This window comes from Acinonyx jubatus, chromosome A2 (assembly GCF_027475565.1).
Source record: "Acinonyx jubatus isolate Ajub_Pintada_27869175 chromosome A2, VMU_Ajub_asm_v1.0, whole genome shotgun sequence".
NCBI classification, from domain to species: Eukaryota; Metazoa; Chordata; class Mammalia; order Carnivora; family Felidae; genus Acinonyx; species Acinonyx jubatus.
The window spans coordinates 148827857-148850702 of record NC_069383.1 but is presented as its reverse complement, the minus strand read 5'-3'; the positions used below and the strand labels follow the sequence as shown (position 1 = coordinate 148850702).

General features: G+C 40.6%; 1 protein-coding gene across 4 annotated transcripts in view; it reads right to left on the bottom strand.

Annotated features, from left to right (window-relative positions):
* Positions 1-19595, bottom strand: part of SMARCC1 (SWI/SNF related, matrix associated, actin dependent regulator of chromatin subfamily c member 1) — a 171892-nt gene extending 152297 nt beyond the window's left edge. For 3 of the 4 annotated variants that reach the window (XM_027038580.2, XM_027038581.2, XM_027038582.2), the window contains exons 1-2: positions 19331-19595; positions 8080-8199 (exon numbers count right to left, since the gene is read on the bottom strand). In XM_027038580.2, coding sequence (XP_026894381.1) covers positions 8080-8199; positions 19331-19525 — 315 coding nt within the window. In that variant the 5' untranslated portion in view covers positions 19526-19595. Of the gene's footprint in view, positions 1-8079; positions 8200-13397; positions 14347-19330 lie in introns of those variants that run through there. The other variant, XM_053219514.1, reaches the window with a different exon arrangement.
* Between the last annotated feature and the right edge of the window lie 3251 nt (positions 19596-22846).

Below are 22846 nucleotides of genomic sequence, written 5' to 3'. Positions count from 1 at the left end.
AAAAGTTAAAAGTAGAACTACCCTGGGGCACCTGGGTAGCTCAGTCAGTTAAGTGTCCTGACTCTTGATTTCCGCTCAAGTCATAATCTCAAGGTTTGTAAAGTTGAGCCAGCATCTGGCTCTGCACTGACAGCGTGGAACCTACTTGGGATTCTCGCTCTTTCTCTCTGCCCCTCCCTGGCTTGCACTCACGTGCTCTCTCAAATAAATAAACTTAAAAAAAAAGAGAACTACCCTATGATCCAGTAATTCCACTATTGGGTATTTACCCAAAGAAGACAAAAACACTGAAAAGATGTATGCACCCCTATGTTTACTGCAGCATTACCTACAAAAGCCGAACTATGGAAGCAGCCCAAGTGTCCATCAAAAGATGAACGGATAAAGAATGTTGCCATTTGCAATGACATGGATAGAGATAGAGACTATTATGCTAAGTAAAATAAGTTAGAGAAAAACAAATACATGATTTCACTCATAAGTAGTATTTAAGAAACAAAACAAAGAAGAAAAAAAGGGAGGGAGGGAGAAAGAGAGACAAACCAAGAAACAAATTCTTAACTACAGAGAACTGATGGTTACTAGAGAGGTGAGGGCGGGGGATGGGTGAAACAGGTGATGGGGATTAAGAGTACATTTATAATGATGAGCACTGAGTAACGTATAGAATCGTTGAATCAGTATATTGTACACCTGAAACTAATATAACACTGCATGTTAACTACACTGGAGTTAAAATTTGTTTAAAAATTGAGAAAGGGGCGCCTGGGTGGCTCAGTCAGTTAAGCATCTGACTGCAGCTCAGGTCATAATCTCACGGTTCGTGGGTACAAGCCCCGCATCGGGCTCTGTGCTGACAGCTAAGAACCCAGAGCCTGCTTCAGTTCCTGTGTCTCCCTCTCTCTCTGCCCCTCCCCTGCTCGCACTCTCTCACCGTGTCTCAAAAATGAATAAACACTAAAAAAAAATTTTTTTTTAAATTATGAAGATTAATCATACCCACTGTTGACAAGAATACAAAGGAACTGGAACTCTCATGCACTGCCAGGTGGTATGTAAAATGATACAACCACTTGAGAAAACAGTATGGCAGTTACTTCAGAAATTGAACACTATCAATTCTATGACCCAAACGTTCTACTCCTAGATTATTTACCTAGGAGAAATGAAAACATGTCCACAAAAAGATATGAACATTAACAATGATGGCAGCTTTACTTACAATGCTGGAAACAACCCAAGTGTCCATTAAAGGGTAAAGGGATAAATGAACTGTGATTTGGAGCATCTGGGTGGCTGAGTCAGTTAAGCATCTGACTCCTGATTTCAACTCCGGTCATGATTCTGCAGGCTGTGAGATTGAGTCCCACACTGGGCTCTGCGCTGACAGCATGGAGCCTACTTGGGATTCTCTCTCTCCCCCTCCCCCACTCACGCGATCTTCTCTCAAAAAAAAAAGGGAAAAATAATACGTAGAACACAGATAACGCCCATCTCAAAATCCATTATGATGAGTAAAAGAACCGAGGCAAAAGAAGTGTATTATGTGATTCTACCTATATAAATTTCCTGAATCTGGGGTGCCTTAGTGGCTCAGTTGGTTAAACGTCAGACTCTTGATTTCAGATCAGGTCACAGTCTCACGGTTTGAGCCGAGCATCAGGCTCTGCGCTGACAGCACGGAGCCTGCTTGGGATCCTCTGTCTTCCTATCTCTCTGCCCTTCCCCCACTCATGTGTGTGCTCTCTCAAAAATAAACATTAAAAAAAAAAAGATCTTTAAAAACATGTTTTTTGATGAAGCTGTATACGAATCTGTAGTGTCACTGGTTGCCAGAGGACTGGGTGGAAGATGGCTTCCAAGGAAACTTTTGGGGGTGATGGAAATGTTCATTACCTTGAACTCATCGTTATTTTAAATATGTGCCATTTATAATACATCAATCAGACATATACCTCAGTAAAGCTAGAGAGATAAACATTATGGGAAAAGAGAGAAAAGGGAAAAAAAAAGTCAAAGGGGGAAAAAAACAGGTAAAAAATAAACAAAGCATCACCCAGACAAATCAGAAATACAATGCCACTAAACTAAGGTTTCTACTTGTGTATCCACACGGTATGGATGGGACTATAGGCCTGCCATTAACACTGGTCCTATAGTTTTCTGGAGCTGTGGTCAACACCTGGCCCAGCATGTCCTCAGCCTGGCATACAGATCCTGGCTATAAAAGCCCATACTCTGCAGTCCACTGAGCTCTGACCAGTCACGCCAGACCAGTGGCTCACTGCCCTTACAGGTGAATTACAAGGGTGAGAAGAGAATGGACTAGTTTCAGACTTATCCTTTTATCTACAGTAAATTGTACTATCTACAGGCACACGGTTGAACAGCTCAATTGGACTATCTCCCTCATGTTTGGCTCAACTTGTTTTTTCATGTTTACAAATACTTCCTCCAAGGCTCAAAACACAGAGGAATACTTATGATTCTATTCCTATAAAATTCAAAGACCACCAAGACTACACGATTCTCTTTAGAGATGCATACAAACATGGTGATCCATATAAAGAAAAGCAAAATTAAAGTAAATCATTGATTGCTCCACAAAGTAAATATCCCACATCATTTCACTTAAATAGTTACTTATATTCCACTTTCATCAGACAGAGGTCTAAGCTACAAACTTAAAGAACTAACTTCCAATACATATAAAACACTTAAGATTTCTTTCTAGTTCCATGTTCTCAATGGTAGTCTCTCCACTCCGAAGTTAATGGAATGGCAGGGTGTAGTCAGGTTATAGTTGCAAATGAAATCATTAATTTTTTTAAGAGTAATGGTTAAGTTGAAAATTTTGAACATCTCATGAACATATTCAAAATCTTCTGCTACTTGGGGCACCTGTGTGGCTCAGTTGGTTGAGCATCCGACTTTGGCTCAGGTCATGATCTCATGGCTCGTGAGTTCAAGCCGCACATCAAGCTTGCTGCTGTCACCACAGAGCCCACTTAGATCTTCTGTCCCCCCACCCCCGCCCCTTCCTCACTTGTGCTCTCTCTCTCAAAAATAAGTAAATCTTTAAACGAAAAAAAAATCTTCCACTACTTTAGACTCTGATTTGACCCTATAGTAGTCCTCCAAGTCTTAGAGCTTTGTTGTTTTTAAACATAGACCCTTATAATCTATTTTTTAAAAAGCAGATTACAAAACTGGCTCTAACCTGTCTTTATCACTATATTATGTATGCACATGCACTGAGCCTTGAAGAGATTATAGAAAAACAAGAATTTTTACTTGTGGTGGAGGTAAGAACACTTTTTTCTTCTGTTTCAATTCATGCTGTTTGTCTATACAACATATTATTTTTTAAGTAGGCTCCATGCCCAATGTGGGGCTCAAATTCACAACCCCAAAATAAAGACTCACATGTTCTACTAACTGAGCCAGGAAGGTACCCCTGCCTATACAACATATTTTTAGCCTTATAAATCCTTAAATTTTCTCTAAATCCTCTTACATCTCAGTTTAGCATTATATAGGACATACCCTACACTGAGCCAGCTATTTAATATCTGGTATGACTTAAGACGTTAGTATATAAAGTTCCACTTTGATTAAAAAAAAAAAAAAAAATCAGTCCAAATAGTGAACTCTTACACCAGTACTATTTATTCAGAAAGACAAAAAGAGAAGAAAAAAAACTTTTAAGGTTAAGTAGCTGACATGTTCCACTAAAACGTTCTTGGCTTCATTGCCTCTCTCATCCACTTTTGCTTGACACCATTACACGTTACATCAATCCCTTTCATTTAGAAAAATGCTAAATGCTAAACACTATTTTAAGAGGAAGAGAAGTACATCTGGTCCCACTGGCACTAAGCCATGAATTATTTTTATTTATGGCTTATGCCTAAAAATACTCTTCCCTAATCTTTAATCTGGAAAAAAAATAATGGTTTAGTTCCCAAGAGTTAAACATCCCATAAATAAAGCCTCCTGTAGATACTATTTTTTAAGACCATTCATATAATCATAATGTGAATCACATTATATAAAATACTTCATGTAATGTTATCTATAAATTTTATTCTAAATGATGTTATACTTGATAAAGTGCAATCTCTATGTATTATGTTACAGTGTTTTGTTTTGTTTTTTTAAGATTATTTACTTATTTTGAGAGAGAGTGTGACGAGGGGAGGACAAGAGAGACTCCTAAGCAGGCTTTGCACTGTCAGCACAAGCCCAACTCAGGACTCAAACTCATGAACCGAGAGTGAGATCAGGACCTAAACTGAAATCAAGAGACGCTCAATCGACTGAGCCACCCAAGCACCCCATGTTACACTGTTTTAAATGATAACTTCAAATAGCCCCTGATTTAATAATTCTAATCTGGTTCATAATATACAAGAATAAGAACTAAAATCTCACGTAACTAGAGGTAAAGGAACATGAACCTTTCAAATGATTCAGGAAAAAAATACAGATACACATAAACTAAAAGAGAATGATAAAGCAATTGTAGTAACATGTTAACAATCAGAGGTTCTGAATCAAGGGAAAATGAAAGTTCTTTGTACTATTCTTGCAAAATTTTTACTTTGAAATAATTTTAAATTTACAAAAGTCACCAAAAAAAATTTCAATTAGTCACACAGTTCACAAAATGAAATACACTGATTATCCAGTTGAGTAATTCCCATTAGTAAAAAGTGAGCATATACCTCTAATACCTAAAAATCTATCCATAAATTATATACATGCACTTATACAATGCTAATACATCATGTATATATAACTTAAATCACACATTAAAATATAAGTATATCAAAAGGATACAGTTAAAAAGTGAATCAAAACAGAAGGAATGATCTTGCTCTACAACTGCAAATTCAACCAGTACCCAGTAACTCCCAAATCTCTTCTAATTCAACCCTGTAGTCTAAATTCCAGATCTTATTTCCTAGTACCTACAGAATTTCTAAACCCAAGGTGCCTATAGGAGAACCAACCCTAACACAATTAAAACTAAATTGAGTACCTTTCCCTAGAAACCTGCTTTTACTCTGGCTTTCCCCTTAGTACTAAGGGTGTCTGAATGCTTGGTACAGTCACCTTAGTAAATTCTTTCTTTTTCCAGCCCCTATACTGCCCCCACCAAAGTATTACCAAGTTCTGCCCCCTTAAACTCTTTCAATTCCTTTCTGTCCTCTTTAAATCCACTGCTTGCTCTGCAGGTTGTCATTATAGTGGATTATGAGAGCAGATTCTTCATGCAAAACTTTCAAAGCCTCCAATCTCAACAGCTTCCAATCCATTCTTCACACTGAAGCCTGTGGGATTTTTCTAAAACCCAGAATCAACTAAGCCACCTTCCACTCTCTCTCTTATGTGGTTCCCCATCACTTTCGAGATAAAGATCACACATCTAGCATAGTAAACTCGGCCTATTAAGACTGATTCTAGGGGCGCCTGGGTGGCTTGGTCGGTTAAGTGTCTGACTTCGGCTCAGGTCATGATCTCACAGTCCCTGAGTTCAAGCCCCTCGTCGGGCTCTGTGCTGACAGCTCAGAGCCTGTTTCAGATTTTGTGTCTCCCTCTCTCTCTGCCCCTCCCCTGTTCATGCTCTGTCTCTCTCTGTCTCAAGAATAAATAAGCGTTAAAAAATTAAAAAAAAAAAAGACTGATTCTAGCCCATTTCTCTACCTATTGTCCTCAGTTTTAATCTTGAACTATCTGCAACTGTAAAGTACCACATTTTCTCAAGCCTTTATGCTTTTACATGTTGCTATCACTACCTGAAAATTCCATCCTCCAGCATTTCCCTGAAGAACTCATACTCAACTCTCAGGTCTCAAATTCAAATGTCCTTTCCCCTGGAAAACATTACCTGAGGTCACCAGGAAAGTCAAAGGCTTTATTCATTCAGCTCACTAGAGCATGAGCCCCCCAAGGACAGACAATACACCACCCTGCTCTTTAAATTCTCACAACTTGGTAAATAACCAAATGCTTCACACCTACTTGTTGAGTTCTAATCAATGGGGGAAAAGAAGCACTTTTTAATGTCACTGGGGTAACCAGATAATCGTAAGAAAAAAAATGGATCCATCGCTCACACTGAATACCAAGACAAATTCTAAACAGATGAGAATTAAGTGTAAAAAATGAAACCATACAAGTACTAGAAGAACACTTGACTAAATTTCTTATCACTACAAGTGAAAGCTTCCTAACTTGATTCAAAAAACACAATTCTATGCTTGGCTGGCTCAGTCAATAGAGCATGTGACTCTTGATCTTAGGATTGTGAGTTCAAGCCCCATACTGAGGGTAGAGATTTCCTCATGTTGGAGGTAGAGATTACTTAAAAACAAAAAACAATTCTTGGGGTGCCTGGGTGGCTCAGTCGGTCAGGTGCCAACTTCAGCTCAGGTCATGATCTCACGGTCCGTGGGTTCAAGCCCCATGTCAGGCTCTATGCTGACAGCTCAGAGCCTGGAGCCTTCTTTGGATTCTGTGTCTCCCTCTCTTTCTGCCTCTGCCTTATGCTCTCTCTCTCTCGCTCTCAAAAATAAACGTTAAAAAAAATTTTTTTTAAATACCACAATTCTTTATCTGACTAAATGAATGTCTGGAGGGTACCTAGGTGGTTTAATCAGTTAAGCGTCCAACTTCGGCTCAGGTCATGATCTCGTAGTTCGTGAGTTCAAGTCCCGTGTCGGGCTCTGGGCTCACAGCTCAGAGCCTGGAGCCTGCTTTGAGTTCTGAGTTCTGTTTCTCCCTCTCTCTCCCCCTCCCTAGCTCGTGCTCAGTCTCTCTCTCTCAAAAATAAACATTAAAAAATATAAATAAATAAATAAATAAATAAATAAATAAAACGTCTGGATAACAAAAATATGATAAGCAAACTAAATACATTTACTGAAAGACCAGTAAAAAAACATACACTATCTCCTATTCTCAATTATACCTGAGATATCAATGGGCTGTTAAAACAGAAAGTTTAATACGGCGCCTGGGTGGCTCAGTAGGTTAAGCATCAGACTTCAGCTCAGGTCATGATCTCATAATTTATGAGTTCAAGCCCACATCGGGCTCTGTACTGAAGTGCAGAGCCCGCTTCAGATCCTGTCTCCCTCTCCCTGCCCCTCTCCTGCTTGAGTGCACGTTCTCTCTCTCTCAAAAATAAATCAAGTATCAAACTTGTCTATAAATTCAAATGCTAAGGAAAGAACAAAACCGGGGCTCCGGCTGACTCAGTCAGTAGAGCATGTGATTCACGATCTCTGAAATCATGAGTTCAAGCCCCACACTTGGTTAAAGATTATTAAAAATAAACTATTAAAAATAAATAAACATAAAAAAATGAAAGAACAAAACCTACATATTTCAAAAGGAAAAAAAGCATAACTGAGACCAAACTATCAAAGTATCAATTGCAAGGACAACAGAATTAAATTTTCACACAAGCTCAGAAGAGTCTTGGCTACAGAAGATAAAAATTCCACAAAAAAGTATCCTAGCCACAAGAATTGAATTAAAGAATGGAAAAGACTCAGTATAGTAGAGACTACAAGGAAAACTACAACGTACTAAAATGTTAAGTCTATAAATACTTGTTATGATGTTTAATGCAAATATATATTTTTTTTAATTTTTTTTCAACGTTTTTTTTATTTATTTATTTTTGGGACAGAGAGAGACAGAGCATGAACAGGGGAGGGGCAGAGAGAGAGGGAGACACAGAATCGGAAACAGGCTCCAGGCTCTGAGCCATCAGCCCAGAGCCCGACGCGGGGCTCGAACTCACAGACCATGAGATCGTGACCTGGCTGAAGTCGGACGCTCAACCGACTGCGCCACCCAGGCGCCCCTAATGCAAATGTTAAATGACTCCTGAAAGAGAAGTTTCCCACACTTAAAAAACGGTAATATTCTATAGGTAAAATTCTGTTGAGGCTCTTTTTTCGTTGTTATTTCTGTTGGATAGTAGCAGTAAAGGAAAGAGCTGTAGACAGTACTTCGTACAGAAACCACTGATTCCCCAGTGTTACTGTAAGTTGATGTACTTACCGGAAGTTTGGTGAAGGCCGGGTTGGTGACATGCTTCCCAAAGGCATCTTCCTGGAATTGGAGAAGCTGTACCACTAGCCCAGCCAGCGTTTTGTTGGTAGGAGCATCTGCGTGAACATACTGCAAGATAAAGACAGGAACTCAAAATCTAGGACAATCGTGTGGAAGAGCCCTTACTTCCTATTACATACTAAGCACTGACAAGGTGACAGATTTGCAGAGGTCTGAACCATGCTCTCTGCTGTAAAGGAGCTTACAAAAAACAAATACTGAGGGCGGTGAGGAGAAATAACTTTGTCTCTTTAGTTAACAGGTTTCAGAATGAGAGAAACCATGTCCTAGCAATGAATCCAAGTCACCTCGTGTGCACCTAGACCTAAAGTAGATGGTGAGATCCAAAACCTCAAACTTGAGCCTGACAGTCACTGTAGTGAGATGAGACCTACTAGCAAATGTATTTTGTTATGTGAGATGAATATAAATAACTTCTGACGAGAGAGTAGACTGTACTGTTTTTAAAACAGACCCACAAATTTCTTTGACACTCTTCTCATTAAGAAGCAGGGTGTATACAGGGATGCCTGGGTGGGTCAGTCGGTTAAGTGTCTGACTTCATGCAGCTCAGGTCATCATCTTGTGGTCTGTGGGTTCGAGCCCTACATCGGGCTGTGTCTGATAGCTCAGAGCCTGGAGCCTGCTTCAGATTCTGTGTCTCCCTCCCTCTCTCTCTCAAAAATAAACAAACATTAAAAAAAAAAATTAAGAAAAAAAAGAAGTAGGGTGTATGCCCTCTTTTGCTGAATCAAGACCAACCTTAAGGATGAACTTGGAACCGTTAGAATGCAATAGGGGGAAAAAAGTGATATTGTGAACCTCTGAGGATAAGTCAAAAAAGGTTCTACAGCTTCCATGTAGTCCTTTCGGGCAAGTCACCTTCGGAGCTCTGAACTACCATGAAGTCCAACTACCTAAAGGTCATCATACTTTGAGGAAGCACAGGCTACATGGAGAAGCCACTTGGATATGCTATGGCCAGAAGCCCCAGCTGATATTCCAGAAAACTAATGGAACCACCACCAGACACATGAGTAAAAATGGTTCCAGATGATTCTGCCCCCAGCTGTCAAGTCATCCCCAATCATCAAATCTATCCAGTCGAAGCCCTAGACATCATTGAGCAGAGACAACTGTCCCCACTGCACCCTGACACACAGAAACTTCTAAATTCCTGACACACAGAAACTCTAAACATAACAAAATGGTTATTTTATGGCAAGAAGTTTTGAATATATTAAAATGGTTAGTTTTATGCATCAAAAAATATATGTATGTAAACTTAAAAATGGTTAGGATGGTAAATTCTGTTTTTTACAACAAAAAACATTTTTTTAAACAAGCACATGTGAAAACTTATCCGCATGGCTGTCGACAATGTTCAAAGGTCAAACTAGTGGAAGACAGCAAGATAGTTCCACAGCAAGGAAAGATAACGGGCAACATGACAGGAAAATCATAAATCAGCAAGCATAAATTAAATATAAAAGTTTAATTAGGTATTGAATGTTCAATATCACTATGAAAAGCCAATACATTCAGTAATTTTTGTTAAACCTCCAATTTTGAGCAGGAAAAAACATCTATACCTCCTTGAAATTGAAAAGATAACAAATTTTTCTTCCTGGAACAAACCTCTTTCCCAGTATCATCCAACATTTGAAGATTAATGAGATAAGTTTCTATTACAACAAATAATTTTTAAGTGATTTATATATGGCAAAATGGTATCAGCGGCAGTCTACTGTTACTAGATTGAATGGCTCTCAATTTGTACTACGGCCAAGCAAAGATAAAGCATGATATAAAAAGGCAATTCTTAAAGCTTAGTATCCTCCCACATTTTTATCTATTCAGGTGCATTAGCTTTCCACTCTAAATCAAACAACCAGCATGCAGTTCACTTTGCTAAGACTGGTATTTTGTTGACATGCTTTATATTACGTGACCAAAGGTTGGTAAAATCTAGCCCACTGCCTGTTTCTCTGTAGCCCACAAGCTAAGAACAGTTTTTACATTTTTAAATGGTTGGAAACAAATTTTTTCTTTAGGGTGGTAATCTTTTATTTTTGATTTTGATTTTTTTTTTTTGTAATTTACACCCAAGTTAGTTAGCATATAGTGCAACAAAGATTTCAGTAGATTCCTTAATGCCCCTTACCCATTTAGCCCATCCCCCCTCCCACAACCCCTCTAGCAACCCTGTTTGTTCTCCATTATTTAAGAGTCTCTTATGTTTTTATCCCCTTCCCTGGTTTTATATTATTTTTGCTTCCCTTCTCTTATGTTCATCTGTTTTGTATCTTAAAATCCTCATGAGTGAAGTCATATATTTGTCTTTCTCTAATTTCGCTTAGCATAATACCCTCTAGTTCCATCCACGTAGTTGCAAATGCAAGATTTAATTCTTTTTGATTGCTGAGTAATACTCCATTGTGTGTGTGTGTGTGTGTGTGTGTGTGTGTGTGTGTACCACATCTTTATCCATTCATCCATCGATGGACATTTGGGCTCTTTCCATACTTTGGCTATTGGTGATAGTGCTGCTATAAACATTAAGGTTCATGTGCCCCTTCAAAACAGCACACCTGTATCCTTTGGATAAATACCTAGTAGTGCAATTGCTGGGTTGTAGAATAGTTCTATTTTTAATTTTTTGAAAAACCTGGCTGGAAAGAAATTTTAAAGAATAGTATTTCTGACACACTAATATTAGATGAAATTCAAATTTCACTGTCCATAAGTAAAGTTTTATCCAAACACAGCACACTCATTCATTACACACTGTCTATGGCTGCTTTCATGTAACAGCAGAGTCGAGCAGTTGCAACTGAGATGACATGACCTGCAAACCCTAAAATATTTACTCTCCTGCCCTTAATAGAAAAATTCTGCCTATTCCTGTTCTAGACAACTCCTCTGTCATCCTTATAAAAAGTTTTCTTTTCTAGGGGCGCCTGGGCAGCTCAGTCAGTTAAGTGTCTGACTTCGGCTCAGGTTGTGATCTCACGGTTTGTGAGTTGGAGCCCCAGTCAGGCTCTGTGCTAACAGCTCAGAGCCTAGAGCCTGGAGCCTGCTTCGGATTCTGTGTCTTCTTCTTTCTCTGCCCCTCTTCTGCTCACATCCTGTCTTTTTCTCTCTCCCAAAAATATACATTTAAAAAATTTTTTTAAGTTTTCTATGAAGTGTATTCCATCAAAACACATTTCCATAAGACCACAAAGTAGAACACCAGTCAAAAAAATGTTAACAAGTTTCATACCATTAAGCACATAAGACGTCAATTCTGTTGATCTAAAATATTTTCAAATTTCAGACCTACTCAGAGTTTCCAATTCAATAGGTCAGGCCCAAGAATTTGCATTTCTAACAACTTCCAGGTGACACAACTAGACTGGGAACCTACTTTAAGAACCACTAAACTTTTGGGGCACGTGGGTGGCTCGGTAAGTTAAGCATCTGATTCTTGATTTCAGCTCAGCTCATGATCTCATAGTTGGTGGGTTTGAGCCCTAAGTCTGTGTTGAAAGTGCAAAGCCTGCTTGGGATTCTCTCTCTCTGCCCCTCCCAGACTCATGCTCTTTCTCTCTCTCTCTCTCTCAAAATCAATAAACATTTTTTTAAAATAGTGTTTAAGGGGCACCTGGGTGGCTCAGTCGGTTAAGCGTCTGACTACGGCTCAGGTCATGATTTCGTGGGTCCTGAATTCGAGCCCCACCTTGGACTCTATGCTGACAGCTCAGAGCCTAGAGCCTGCTTTGTACTGTGTCTCCCTCTCCCTCTGGTCCTCCCCCACTTGAGTTCTGTCTCTCTCTCTCTCTCAAAAATAAACATTAAAAAACATTTTTTTTAAACATCGTGTCTAAAAAAGAACCACTAAACTTTTTATTTCATTTTTTTTTTTATGGAGGCTTCACACCTAGCGAAGAGTCCAATGAGGGGCTTGAACTCAACCACCAGGAGATCAAGACCTGAGCTGAGATCAACAGTTGGATACATAACCGACTGAGCCACCCAGGTACCCTAAGGACCCCTAAACTTTTTAAAAAATCTGTTTCAGATATTACTATGTCTTAAAGAATACAGTTTATTATAACTCAAAAGTTAAAACACATTTATACAATTTTTAAATGTTAAAAACTACTACAATTTCCGTTTCCTATATCGCCAATTCCTACAAAAACTATCAAGTTTACATTTTTAAGAACCATACACTTTCGGGGCGCCTGGGTGGCTCAGTCGGTTAAGCGGCCGACTTCGGCTCAGGTCATGATCTCGCGGTCGGTGAGTTTAAGCCCCGCGTCAGGCTCTGTGCTGACTGCTCAAGGCCTGGAGCCTGTTTCAGATTCTGTGTCTCCCTCTCTCTCTGACCCTCCCCCGTTCATGCTCTGTCTCTCTCTGTCTCAAAAACAAATAAACGTTTAAAAAAAAGAAAAAATTAAGAACGATACACTTTCAAGTGAAAATTCAGTATCAGGTTTTTTCCGATTTATTCAACATAGTAAATCCTTTAACATTACTCAATTGGTAAGTAATTTGTAACACTCACATTATCTTTTTTTTTTTTTTAAATCTATTTTGAGAGAGAGAGCAAGCAGGGTAGGGATAGAGACAGAAGGGAGAGAGAGAATCCCAAACAGCCTCCGTACTGTCAGTGCAGAGCCTGATGTGAGGCTCGAACTCACATACTGTGAGATCATGACCTGAGGTGAAATCAAGAGTCAGACGCTTAACCAACTGAGCCACCCAGGCACCCCTCAAATTATCTTAATAGACTCTTCAAATGTGTCCTACAGAACTGACAAAATATGGAATATATATCCACAAGGTAACTTTATTATCTTTAATAAGTATAGGTTTCTCAAAGGAGTCATACAATGTACTGCAGTTTTTTTGCACATCGTAAAGCATGAAAGACTGATAAGCCTAACTTTATCTTTCAGATACCTGCAGATCACTGAACAATGCCAAATCCTGAAACTGAAAAAGACACCACCTTACAGGAAGGTTGTCAGCAAAAACCGAATCAACCCTTCAGGCAAAAACTAAACTTAGTAACTGTTACATACATAGCTTCATATACATTCTAAATTACACTATTATGCATGTTTCATTTGATATACTGTCATTCAGAATACAAAAAACATGTAAAAGTTTCATATGGACAACCTTATAGTTTCAGAATAAAGATGGCCAAGTTCAAAGTCCATTCAGTATTATTTAGCTATTTTAAAATCCAATTTTTAAATTACAAAATATTTAACCTTGGTTAGAAACTTTTTTTTCCGGGGCAATGGGTGGCACAGTTGGTTAAGCATCCGACTCTTGATTTCAGCTCAGGTCATGATATCATAGTCATCAGATCAAGTTCCACATCGGGTTCCATGCTGAGTGTGGAGCCTATTTGAGATTCTCTCCCTTTCTCTGTGCCCATCTCCCTAACTCGCACTTGCACTCTCTCCCTCCCTCAAAAAGAAAAAAAGAAATTAGAAACATAACATTTGTAATTCATAAATAAACTGCTACATCAATGCATTAGTGTAAACCATACCTTACACCCACTGAAAATGCAGCCAATGTAGGACTATAACGTTTTATTTGTTTTTAAGTAGGCTCCACACCCAATGTGGGCCTTGAACTCACGACCTTGAGGTTAAGAGTCACATGCTCTGAGTCAGCCAGATACCACTAAAGTTTTTAAATCAACTTTTAAATGTCTAAAATCAACATTCTATTTAACCAATAAGAATGAAGCAAGATCACCATGGGATGTACACAAAAATATCATTATCACCTCAAATGTACATAATCCCATCTTCAATTACTATCTCATTTGAATCAAACAACAGTCTTATGGGAGTTAGTCTTACTCCCAATCTACAAATGGAAAATTAAAACAGGAATCAAGTCATCTGCTCAAGGACACCACCAATTAGCAGCCAAGAGTACTGAACTCACAACTTCCAAAGTGGAATGCTCTTCACATCCCATACTGCTATAATAGAGCTCATTTCAAAAGCTTTCAAAAATATCACCTAAAACATAAAAGGTTCTTGGGGCATCTGGGTGGCCCAGTCAGGTAAGTGTCCTACTTCAGCTCACGTCATGATCTCACAATGTGTCAGTCCAAGCACACATCAGGCTCTGTACTGATGGCTCAAGAGCCTAAAGCCTGCTTCGGATTCTGTGTCTCCCTCTCTCTCTCTGCCCCTCCCCTGCTCCTGCTCTATCTTTCTCACTCTCAAAAATAAATAAACAAAAAAATTTTTTTAACATAAAAGGCTCTTGACAGCTTTTAAAACACTGAATCCTGACTAACAAAAATTAATGACTATAGACTATTTCAGTCATAATCATTTTATCTTTTGAATAGTATGGAGGTTTCTCAAAAAGTTAAAAACAGAACTACCCTACAACCCAGCAATTGCACTACTAGTATTTATCCAAAGGATACAAAAATGCAGATTTGACGGAAGGGGCACATGCACCCCAATGTTTATAGCAGTGCTATCAACAATACCCAAATTATGGAAAGAGCCCAAATGTCCATCAACTGATGAATGGATAAAGATGTGGTATATATACACAATGGAATCTTACTGGGCGATCAAGAAGAATGGAACCTTGCCATCTGCAACAACATGGATGGAACTAGAGGATATTATGCAAAGCAAAATAAATCAGTCAGAGAAAGACAAATATTATTTCACTCATATGTGTAATTTAAGAAACAAAACAGGGGCGCCTGGGCGGCTCAGTTGGTTAAGCATCTGACTTCAGCTCAGGTCATAATATCATGGTTCGTGAGTTTGAGCCCCGCATCAGGCTCTGTGCTGACAGCTCAGAGCCTGGAGTCTGCTTTGAATTCTGTGTTTCCCTCTCTCTCTGGCCCTCTCCTGCTCATGCTCTCTCTCTCTCAAAAATAAACATTAAAAAAAGTAAAAAAAAAAAATATGAACACAGTGGAAGGGAAGGAAAAATAAAATAAAAACAACGAGGCAAACCATAAGAGACTCTTTAAATACAGAGAACAAACAAGGTGGATGGGGAGATGGGCAAAATGGGTGATGGACATTAAGGAGGGCACTTGTTGAGATGACCACTGGGTATTGTACATAAGTGATGAATCACTGAATTCTATTCCTGAAACCAATACTACACCATATGTTAACTAACTTGAATTTAAATAATAATTTTTTTATCTTTTGATCAAAAAGAAGTTCAACAGCATGTTTTACTTAAGACAACCAAAGACTTTTAGCCTGAAGTGTTTTGATTAAGAATGGCAAGAAGATCTAAGTTTAGAAAATTGTATCAATGCATCTGTTTATGTTACCTATAACATTGAGTATCCGAAGTTCAACTTGTCTCTGAACAATCCTATTGCAGCCAAGGTCCCATAAAACAAACAAAAAACTGTCTTTAACTGTTAAATACTTTATGTAAAGAGTACTGAAATGCATTCCTTAGGCAATCTGGTCTGTTTTAGTGATCACCCTTAGATTTAAATCATCCTGAAATCATCCTGACATCTTAAATCTTATTTTAAGGAATAAGCCAAACCAGGAAGAAACTTACCTGGGATCTTAATGGTTTACAGATATACTTCACCTTCAAGGTATCTGACTTGAATCAATTTAAGATCAGTGAGGTGTTATCATTTGAAAACCACTCAGAAACTATACTCAGAAATACAGCTCTCATCTTCATCAAAGTTAGAATGAAAGACATGTACCCAATAATAGAAAGAAGGCAGCTCAGGCAGGAGATGAACAAGCTTCTACATTGCAGCTGGGACTTAAAATGCAACCTCAGGGCACCTAGATGGCTCAGTTGGTTAAGCATCTGACTCTTGCTTTCAACTCTGATATGATCCCAGGGTCGTGAGATTAAACGCCATGTCGGGCTCTGTGCTGAGCATGGAGCCTACTTGAGATTCCGCCCCCCCCCCCCAGCCCCTCTCCCCCGCTCTCTAAATAATAAAAATAAAATAAAAATGCAGGGCACCTGGGTGGCTCAGTCAGTTGAGCGTGTGACTTCGGCTCAGGTCATGATCTCAGGGTTCATGAGTTCAAGCACCACGTTGGGCTCTGTGCTGACAGCTCAGAGCCTGGAGCCTGCTTCAGATTCTGTCTCCCTCTCTTTTTGCCCCTCACCCACTCGCACTGTCTCTCTCTCTCTCTCAAAAATTTAAAAATAATAATACTAAATTAAAAAAAAATAAAAATGCAATTTCAAGCCAATAGGTAACCGCCCTCTGCTTCCCTCCAGGAGTCACCTCCTCTGGACTTCTTTGGCCTAGCTGAAGCTCATTCCAGTGAAAAAATATTCACTCTCCTTTGTGTGCTGCTGAGCCAAATTTATCAACAAACCTTAAACAAATAGGTTCCTAGTTAATCTGTTCATTCATTGAACAAACATGGACAGAGCACTTACTAAGGACACACAGAAAATAAAAATACAAGTTTTCTTTCAATTTGAAACCACGTGAGTTTTACAAGTAGGTGTCTATGCCTACCTTTACCACTACATTTTCCGCTACGTTCCACTAAGTTCTTTGATGAGAGGCATTAAGTGTGGCAAAAAAAAAAAAATGGGGATTTACAGCCAGGGAAGACCTTCATTGAATTCTAAATCTGCCATTCCTACTTGTAATCTTGAGAAGTCACTTAAATCTGGAGCTGTGGGTTCCGTTCATGTATAAAATTAAATAAATATCTATTACTTAAGACTGTTGTAAGAATTTCAGTGAGTTATGGTTTAAGTGCCCAGATATGATTAGATGCCAAGTTGTTAGCAGAATGCATGGATAAACTTATCAATATAAATGGGACTACCAATGTCATATTTATTTCATAATTGCTGATATTTATGAATCTGAAAATGCAGTATTAAGTGCTACAGAAAAGTTTAGTTAAAACCCAACAATGTGTACACCAAGTAGAGATATATAGGGTGTTCTGGCTAATACTTTCACCACTCCAAACACCACTCTCTGAGGCTGACAGGATTCTGGGTGTCAGGTCTAAGGAATATACAATTCTGAATTGGAGGGGACCCAGGGAATATACTCTGGCCTTATGAAACCCTGAGAATATTCACCCAATGGCCTCAATACTCTAAGACAAATCCTTGAGCCAGCCTCATAGCCACTTCCTTGCCCACCAAACACAACCAAGCCTTCAGCTGCTCTCTTAGAACTGGGCCCAAACAGATGCACACAAAGTTTGGAGGTAGAAATGACTATTTCTCTTTTTCCTTTCTCTTCCTTGATATCCAAAGGAATATTCCTCATATTTCTGCTAAAACTACATTGATAAACTTGGGGCACCTGGGTGGCTCAGTCGGTTAAGCTGTCAACTTTGGCTCAGGTGATGATCTCGTGGTCCGTCAGTTCAAGCCCCGCATTGGGCTCTGTGCTGACAGCTCAGAGCCTGGAGCCTGCTTCGGATTCTGTGTCTCCCTCTCTCTCTGACCCTCTCCCACTAATGCACGCGTGCGCTCTCTCTCTCTCTCTCTCAAAAATAAACATAAAAAAAATTTTTAAACTACATTGATAAACTAATATGTCAATTATACCTCAATAAAGATATCCAAATAGGGGAGGGGCAAGGCTACATTAAGATACACTGAATTTAAAACCCAAAGCATTGGCTGAAGGGCATGTGATAAAAAATAACACTTTCATAATATATATTCAATTCCCACAACCCATATATATATATATAACCCAATATATATTCAATTCCCATAACTTCTAGAAGCTCTGCTGCCTACACAAGAAAAGTGACCAATTTATCACTGTATTAGGGAGAGCAATATTCTTGTCTGCATACATGCAGATGACAAAAACTGGGAATCCCAAATGTGACTGCAAAATTTTAGGCAGAAAAAAGTCAAATTATCTAAAAATATATCATAAATAAAAATATATTTGGTCTCTCACTTCCTAAAACTTCTGTAAGAAACAGTCATTTCTGAAAGCACACATCGTAACGTCAAAGGAACACAACATCCTGCCCCTATCAACCTCCAAAAGCTGACAGACTCCACTGAGCTGCGGAACTCAAATGAATAGGCTTCTACACTACTTCACCTTTTCATTCATTGAATAAATATTTACTAAGCAACTATTAAGGGCGAGGCAATGAGTACCATGTTGAGGGGCGGCATTGCAGTGAAGAGGCCTGACAAGGTCCTTGCCCCAGTGGTATGGTTCTCAAAGGGGGAATTCGGGAACTTGAAAGGAGTGCTCAGAAATCTGGGGCAGAGTGGATATTCTCCACTGGGAGAAATATCTGGGCTGTTTGCTTCATTACACCTTTTTTTTTTTTTTTCATTACACCTTCTAAGGGAGTCATTCCTATGTATCTGCAAGGGGAAGTTAAAAAACACTTGTGATAAATAAGAGATTAAGTCACAACTTTCAATACCACTGACTCAGCGGAACTTACCTCCCCAAAGCAGGAGAAACAGCTAAATGAAAAAAAAAAAATTATCTCAGATAGTGGTGCCAAGAAAATAAAGGTGATAGGAAGTGGGGCAATCTAATATAAACGGGGTTCTCAGGGAAGGCCTCATTAAGCAACACATTAGGTACGAGTGAACGTTAATTCTTGTGCGCACACTATACGGAACTAAAAGTACAAGTAAAAACTATCATTTTTTAATATCAGTGCTCATCGAGTCTATCATCTATAATATCAACCTGTTAACTTCTTAAAGTCTTCGTAAAGTCATTCTTTAACAAATGAACAACAGGTAGGAGACCATTAGCTACCTCACTTGACTTTGAAGACGAGTCTATAAACAAAACTTGGAGCTGCTCTTAGAACACAGGCTCGGACAGTTTGTAAAAATTACTGTTCGCACACCCAATGCAGCTAACAAAAGAGATTCACGCCCTCCCTCTTGCAGAGCTCCAGTTGCCCCTTGCACACTAGAGTGAGCTGTGGCTCTCGCCCGCGTGCGGGAACTCCCAGAGGCCCGGCCCCGAGGGCCCGGTGGAGCCCCGGGCGTGCGGGCGCCGAGAGCGGACGGCGGGGGCGTGGCGGGCCCAGGCGCCTGCCTTTGTTGTCCCTCGTGGCGCGGGGGTGGGGGGGGGGCGGGGGGAGGGGCGGCCCGAGGCCCGCGAGGCCAGAAGCTGCGCCGGGCTCCCGTCGCGTGGCCCCTAGTCCCCACGGGCGCGCGAACCCACCTTCTTGTAGTGCTTGCCCAGCCAGACCCGCACCGAATCCAGCTGGGACACCGTCTCCGGGCTTTCCCAAAACTTGCTGGCCGGGCCACCGTCCTTCCGCCGATAAACGGCCAGGCCCGCAGCCGCCGCCGCGCCTCCCGCGCCCGCGGCGCCCGCCGCCGCCCCCAGCCCGCCGCCGCCCGCCGCCGCGGCCATCGTCGCCGTCCGTCGTCCCACCGCCCGGCCCGGCCCTCGCAACGTTCCCCGTTCGCACCCGCGCGCGCGCGCGCGCAGCCGCCACCGCCACCTCCCGGCCCCGCCCAGTCAACCCCCTTCCGGCGCGGAGGCCGGCCCCGCCCCTTCTGGGGACCCGGTCCCTAACCGAAGAGGGCACGCGCGGACGCATGCGCAGCATCGGGGCCAGGCAGGTCTCAGACGAACTCTTGCGCCCGCCTCTTCCGCCAGTCGAGGCAGGCTGCGCACCTCCTCCGCTACCCAGCGTGGGCCTCTGCGTGTCTTGCTGTATCCAAGTTCCTTCCTGCGTCCCGTCAACCAGTGCAGGGAGCTTCTGTCATCCCCTGCTACAGCCGGGGAGAAAAGACCTGGCGAGAAGTTCCGAGGGGGAAGCCCGTTTAGGGTGTCGAGTGCTGGCCGAGGAACCCACGGGAAGGGTGGGAATCTGCGTCTGCCTTCTCTTGCCCTCAGACCTTCTACATCAAGCCGCCGTAGCCTTTGTAAACATCCATCTGGGACCACCACCCGGAGCTGCTCCAGCGGCACACACTTTACTTCCCCCTCGTGGCCCCAGCCGCACCACCAGCTCTTTCCTGTCTCGGGGGCCCTAGCACCAGCTGTTGGCGCCACCTGGACAGCTCTTCCCCTTTGTCGCTTAGGCTTTTTCGAATTCATAGCTTAAAAGTACTTAAGAAAAACTGAACAGCTAATCATACTCGACATTCTCTGTGCACCACTCACCACGACCTGGTATTTTTCTTATTTTCTCACTTGACCACATGAGAACTTAATTTTGACTTATTCACAGGTGTACTTTCGGTGCTGAGAGCAGAGCCTGTTATCTAATGTTCCGTAAATATTTGCTGAGTAAGTGAATGAGTGACCTATAGGGGGGCAGAAAGATTTTAAATTATTAACAAAATGTGATTGGCCATTATGGAGTTATTATAGAACAGCAGACGACTAATTGGTTGTGAGAAAGTCTGGTGAGTTTTTGAGGTCAACTTTTAAGAATGAATAGAATGTGATCAGGGAGAAAAGGACATTCGGACACAGGAAAACTGGATCAAAGGCTTTAAAGTGTGAAAGCAAGCTGGGAGAAACCCTCCTTGAGCCTATGGTGTGGAAGCAGGAATGTTACTTGGTTGTGGCAGTGAATTTTCACTTAATCCTGTAAGCATTGGGAAACCAGCTTGAACACAGAGAATGACATGATCAGGTTTATAGATTAGGAAGAAAACAATTGCATATGTGGGTGATACATTACAGGAAGAAGATGAAAAAAGATGACCTGAGGGGAGCCTGGGTGGCTCAGTAGGTTAAGGTTAAGCGTCTGACTTCAGCTCTGCTCATGATCCCACAGTTCGTAATTTAGAGCCTAGCATATGGCTCTGTGCTAGCGCTGACAGCTCAGAGCCTGGAGCCTGCTTTGAATTCAGTGTCTCCCTCTTCTCTCTGTTCATCCCCCACTCACACTCTCTCTCTCTTAAAAATAAATAAACATTAAATTTTTTTTAATTAAAAAAAAAAAAAAAGATGACCTGATACAGTCTAGGACAGAAACAATGAGAATAAAATAGGAGTAAGATGCGGGGCACCTAGCATTGAAAGTGCAGAGCATGCTTGTGATTTTCTCTCTGCCCCTCCCACACACTCTCTCAAAATAAATAAACTTTTTCTAAAAATCAAAAGAAAAAAATATGGTAGGCCTTAATGGCTCACTAAGTTAAGCATCCAACTCTTGATCTTAACTCAGGTCTTGAACTCAGGGTGGTGAGTCCAAGGCCTGTGTTGAGCTCCCCAGCGTGGAGCCTACCTTAAAAAATAAGAATTGGAGCACCTGGGTGGCTCAGTCGGTTAAGGGTCTGACTTCAGCTCAGGTCACTATCTCGCCGTCCATGAGTTCAAGCCCCGCGTCGGGCTCTGGGCTGATGGCTCAGAGCCTGGAGCCTGCTTCCGATTCTGTGTCTCCCACTCTCTGCCCCTCCACCGTTCCTGCTCTGTCTCTCTCTGTCTCAAAAATAAATAAAAACGTTAAAAAGAATAAAGAATAAATTATGAGTAAGGTGTGAATCTTGCCCTCTGAGAGCTCAGACTTTAGAAATACTGATAATAGGGGCACCTGGGTGGCTCAGTCTGTCAAGCATACGACTTCAGCTCAGGTCATGATCTCACGGCTTGTGAGTTCAAGCCCCGCATTGGGCTCTGTGCTGACAGCTCAGAGCCTGGAGCCTCCTTCAGATTCTGTGTCTCTCTTAAGCTCTGCCCCTCCCCCGCTCATGCTGTCACTCTCTCTCTGAATAACAAATAAATATTTTTTAAAAATTAGAAATAAACGTTAAAAAAATTTGAAATACTGATAATAGCTAGTGTTTATGGGCATTTTTATGTGTTGTGCTCTGTGCTAAATATACCTGTATTACTGCAGATAAGGAAATTGAGGCAGAGAGAGGTTAAGTAACTGGCTAATGGGTATTAGAGTATTATTCCTGAACCCAGGAATTAAACCTTCCCACCCCCACTTCCCAAGTATACTGTGTTTTCTATTAACAGCTTATTAGCAGAGCAGAGAAAATGCCCTGGAGGAGTTCAGAAAACTATTTCATTTTCCAAGAGCCATGGAGAAGGAAGTTAGTTCTTCCAGGCCAGTGGTATTCTAACTTTTTTGCTCATATAACTTCTAAAATAATTTGGAAAACAGTATACTTTCTTTTTTGATGAAAAACCTCTAAAATTTTTCATTAAAAATAATTGAGCACATTATAAAGATGGACATTTTTAAGTAAAATGGTTAGATCATGTTTTAAAAGTTTTTATTTTGAAATAATCTCAAACTTACAAAAAAGTTGCAAATACAGTACAAAGAGCTTATGTTGCTGACATGATACCCATCACTCTTAAAAATGCTAGTGTATATTTCCTACGGACAAGTATATCATGGTACAAAATTACATAATCACAATACAACCCTCAACTCCAGGAAATTAACGTTTATACTATCCTCAGATTCCATTCAAGTTTTTCTTACTGCCCCTGTAAGCTCTCTTACACCACCAAAGTTTCCAGTACAGAATCATGCATTAGATCAGGTGTCAGGTCTCCTTCAATCTGGAACAGTTTCCTCAGTCTTTAACTTTCACAACATCGACAATTTTGAAGATTACAAGCCAGTTATTTTTTAGAATGTTCCTCAATTGAGTTTGGCTGATGTTCTTCATGCTGTGTTATTTTACTGCATATAAATGCACATGATTTCATTTCTTCCATAACTTTGATGAGTTGATTAAGAGAGTATCTGCCAGG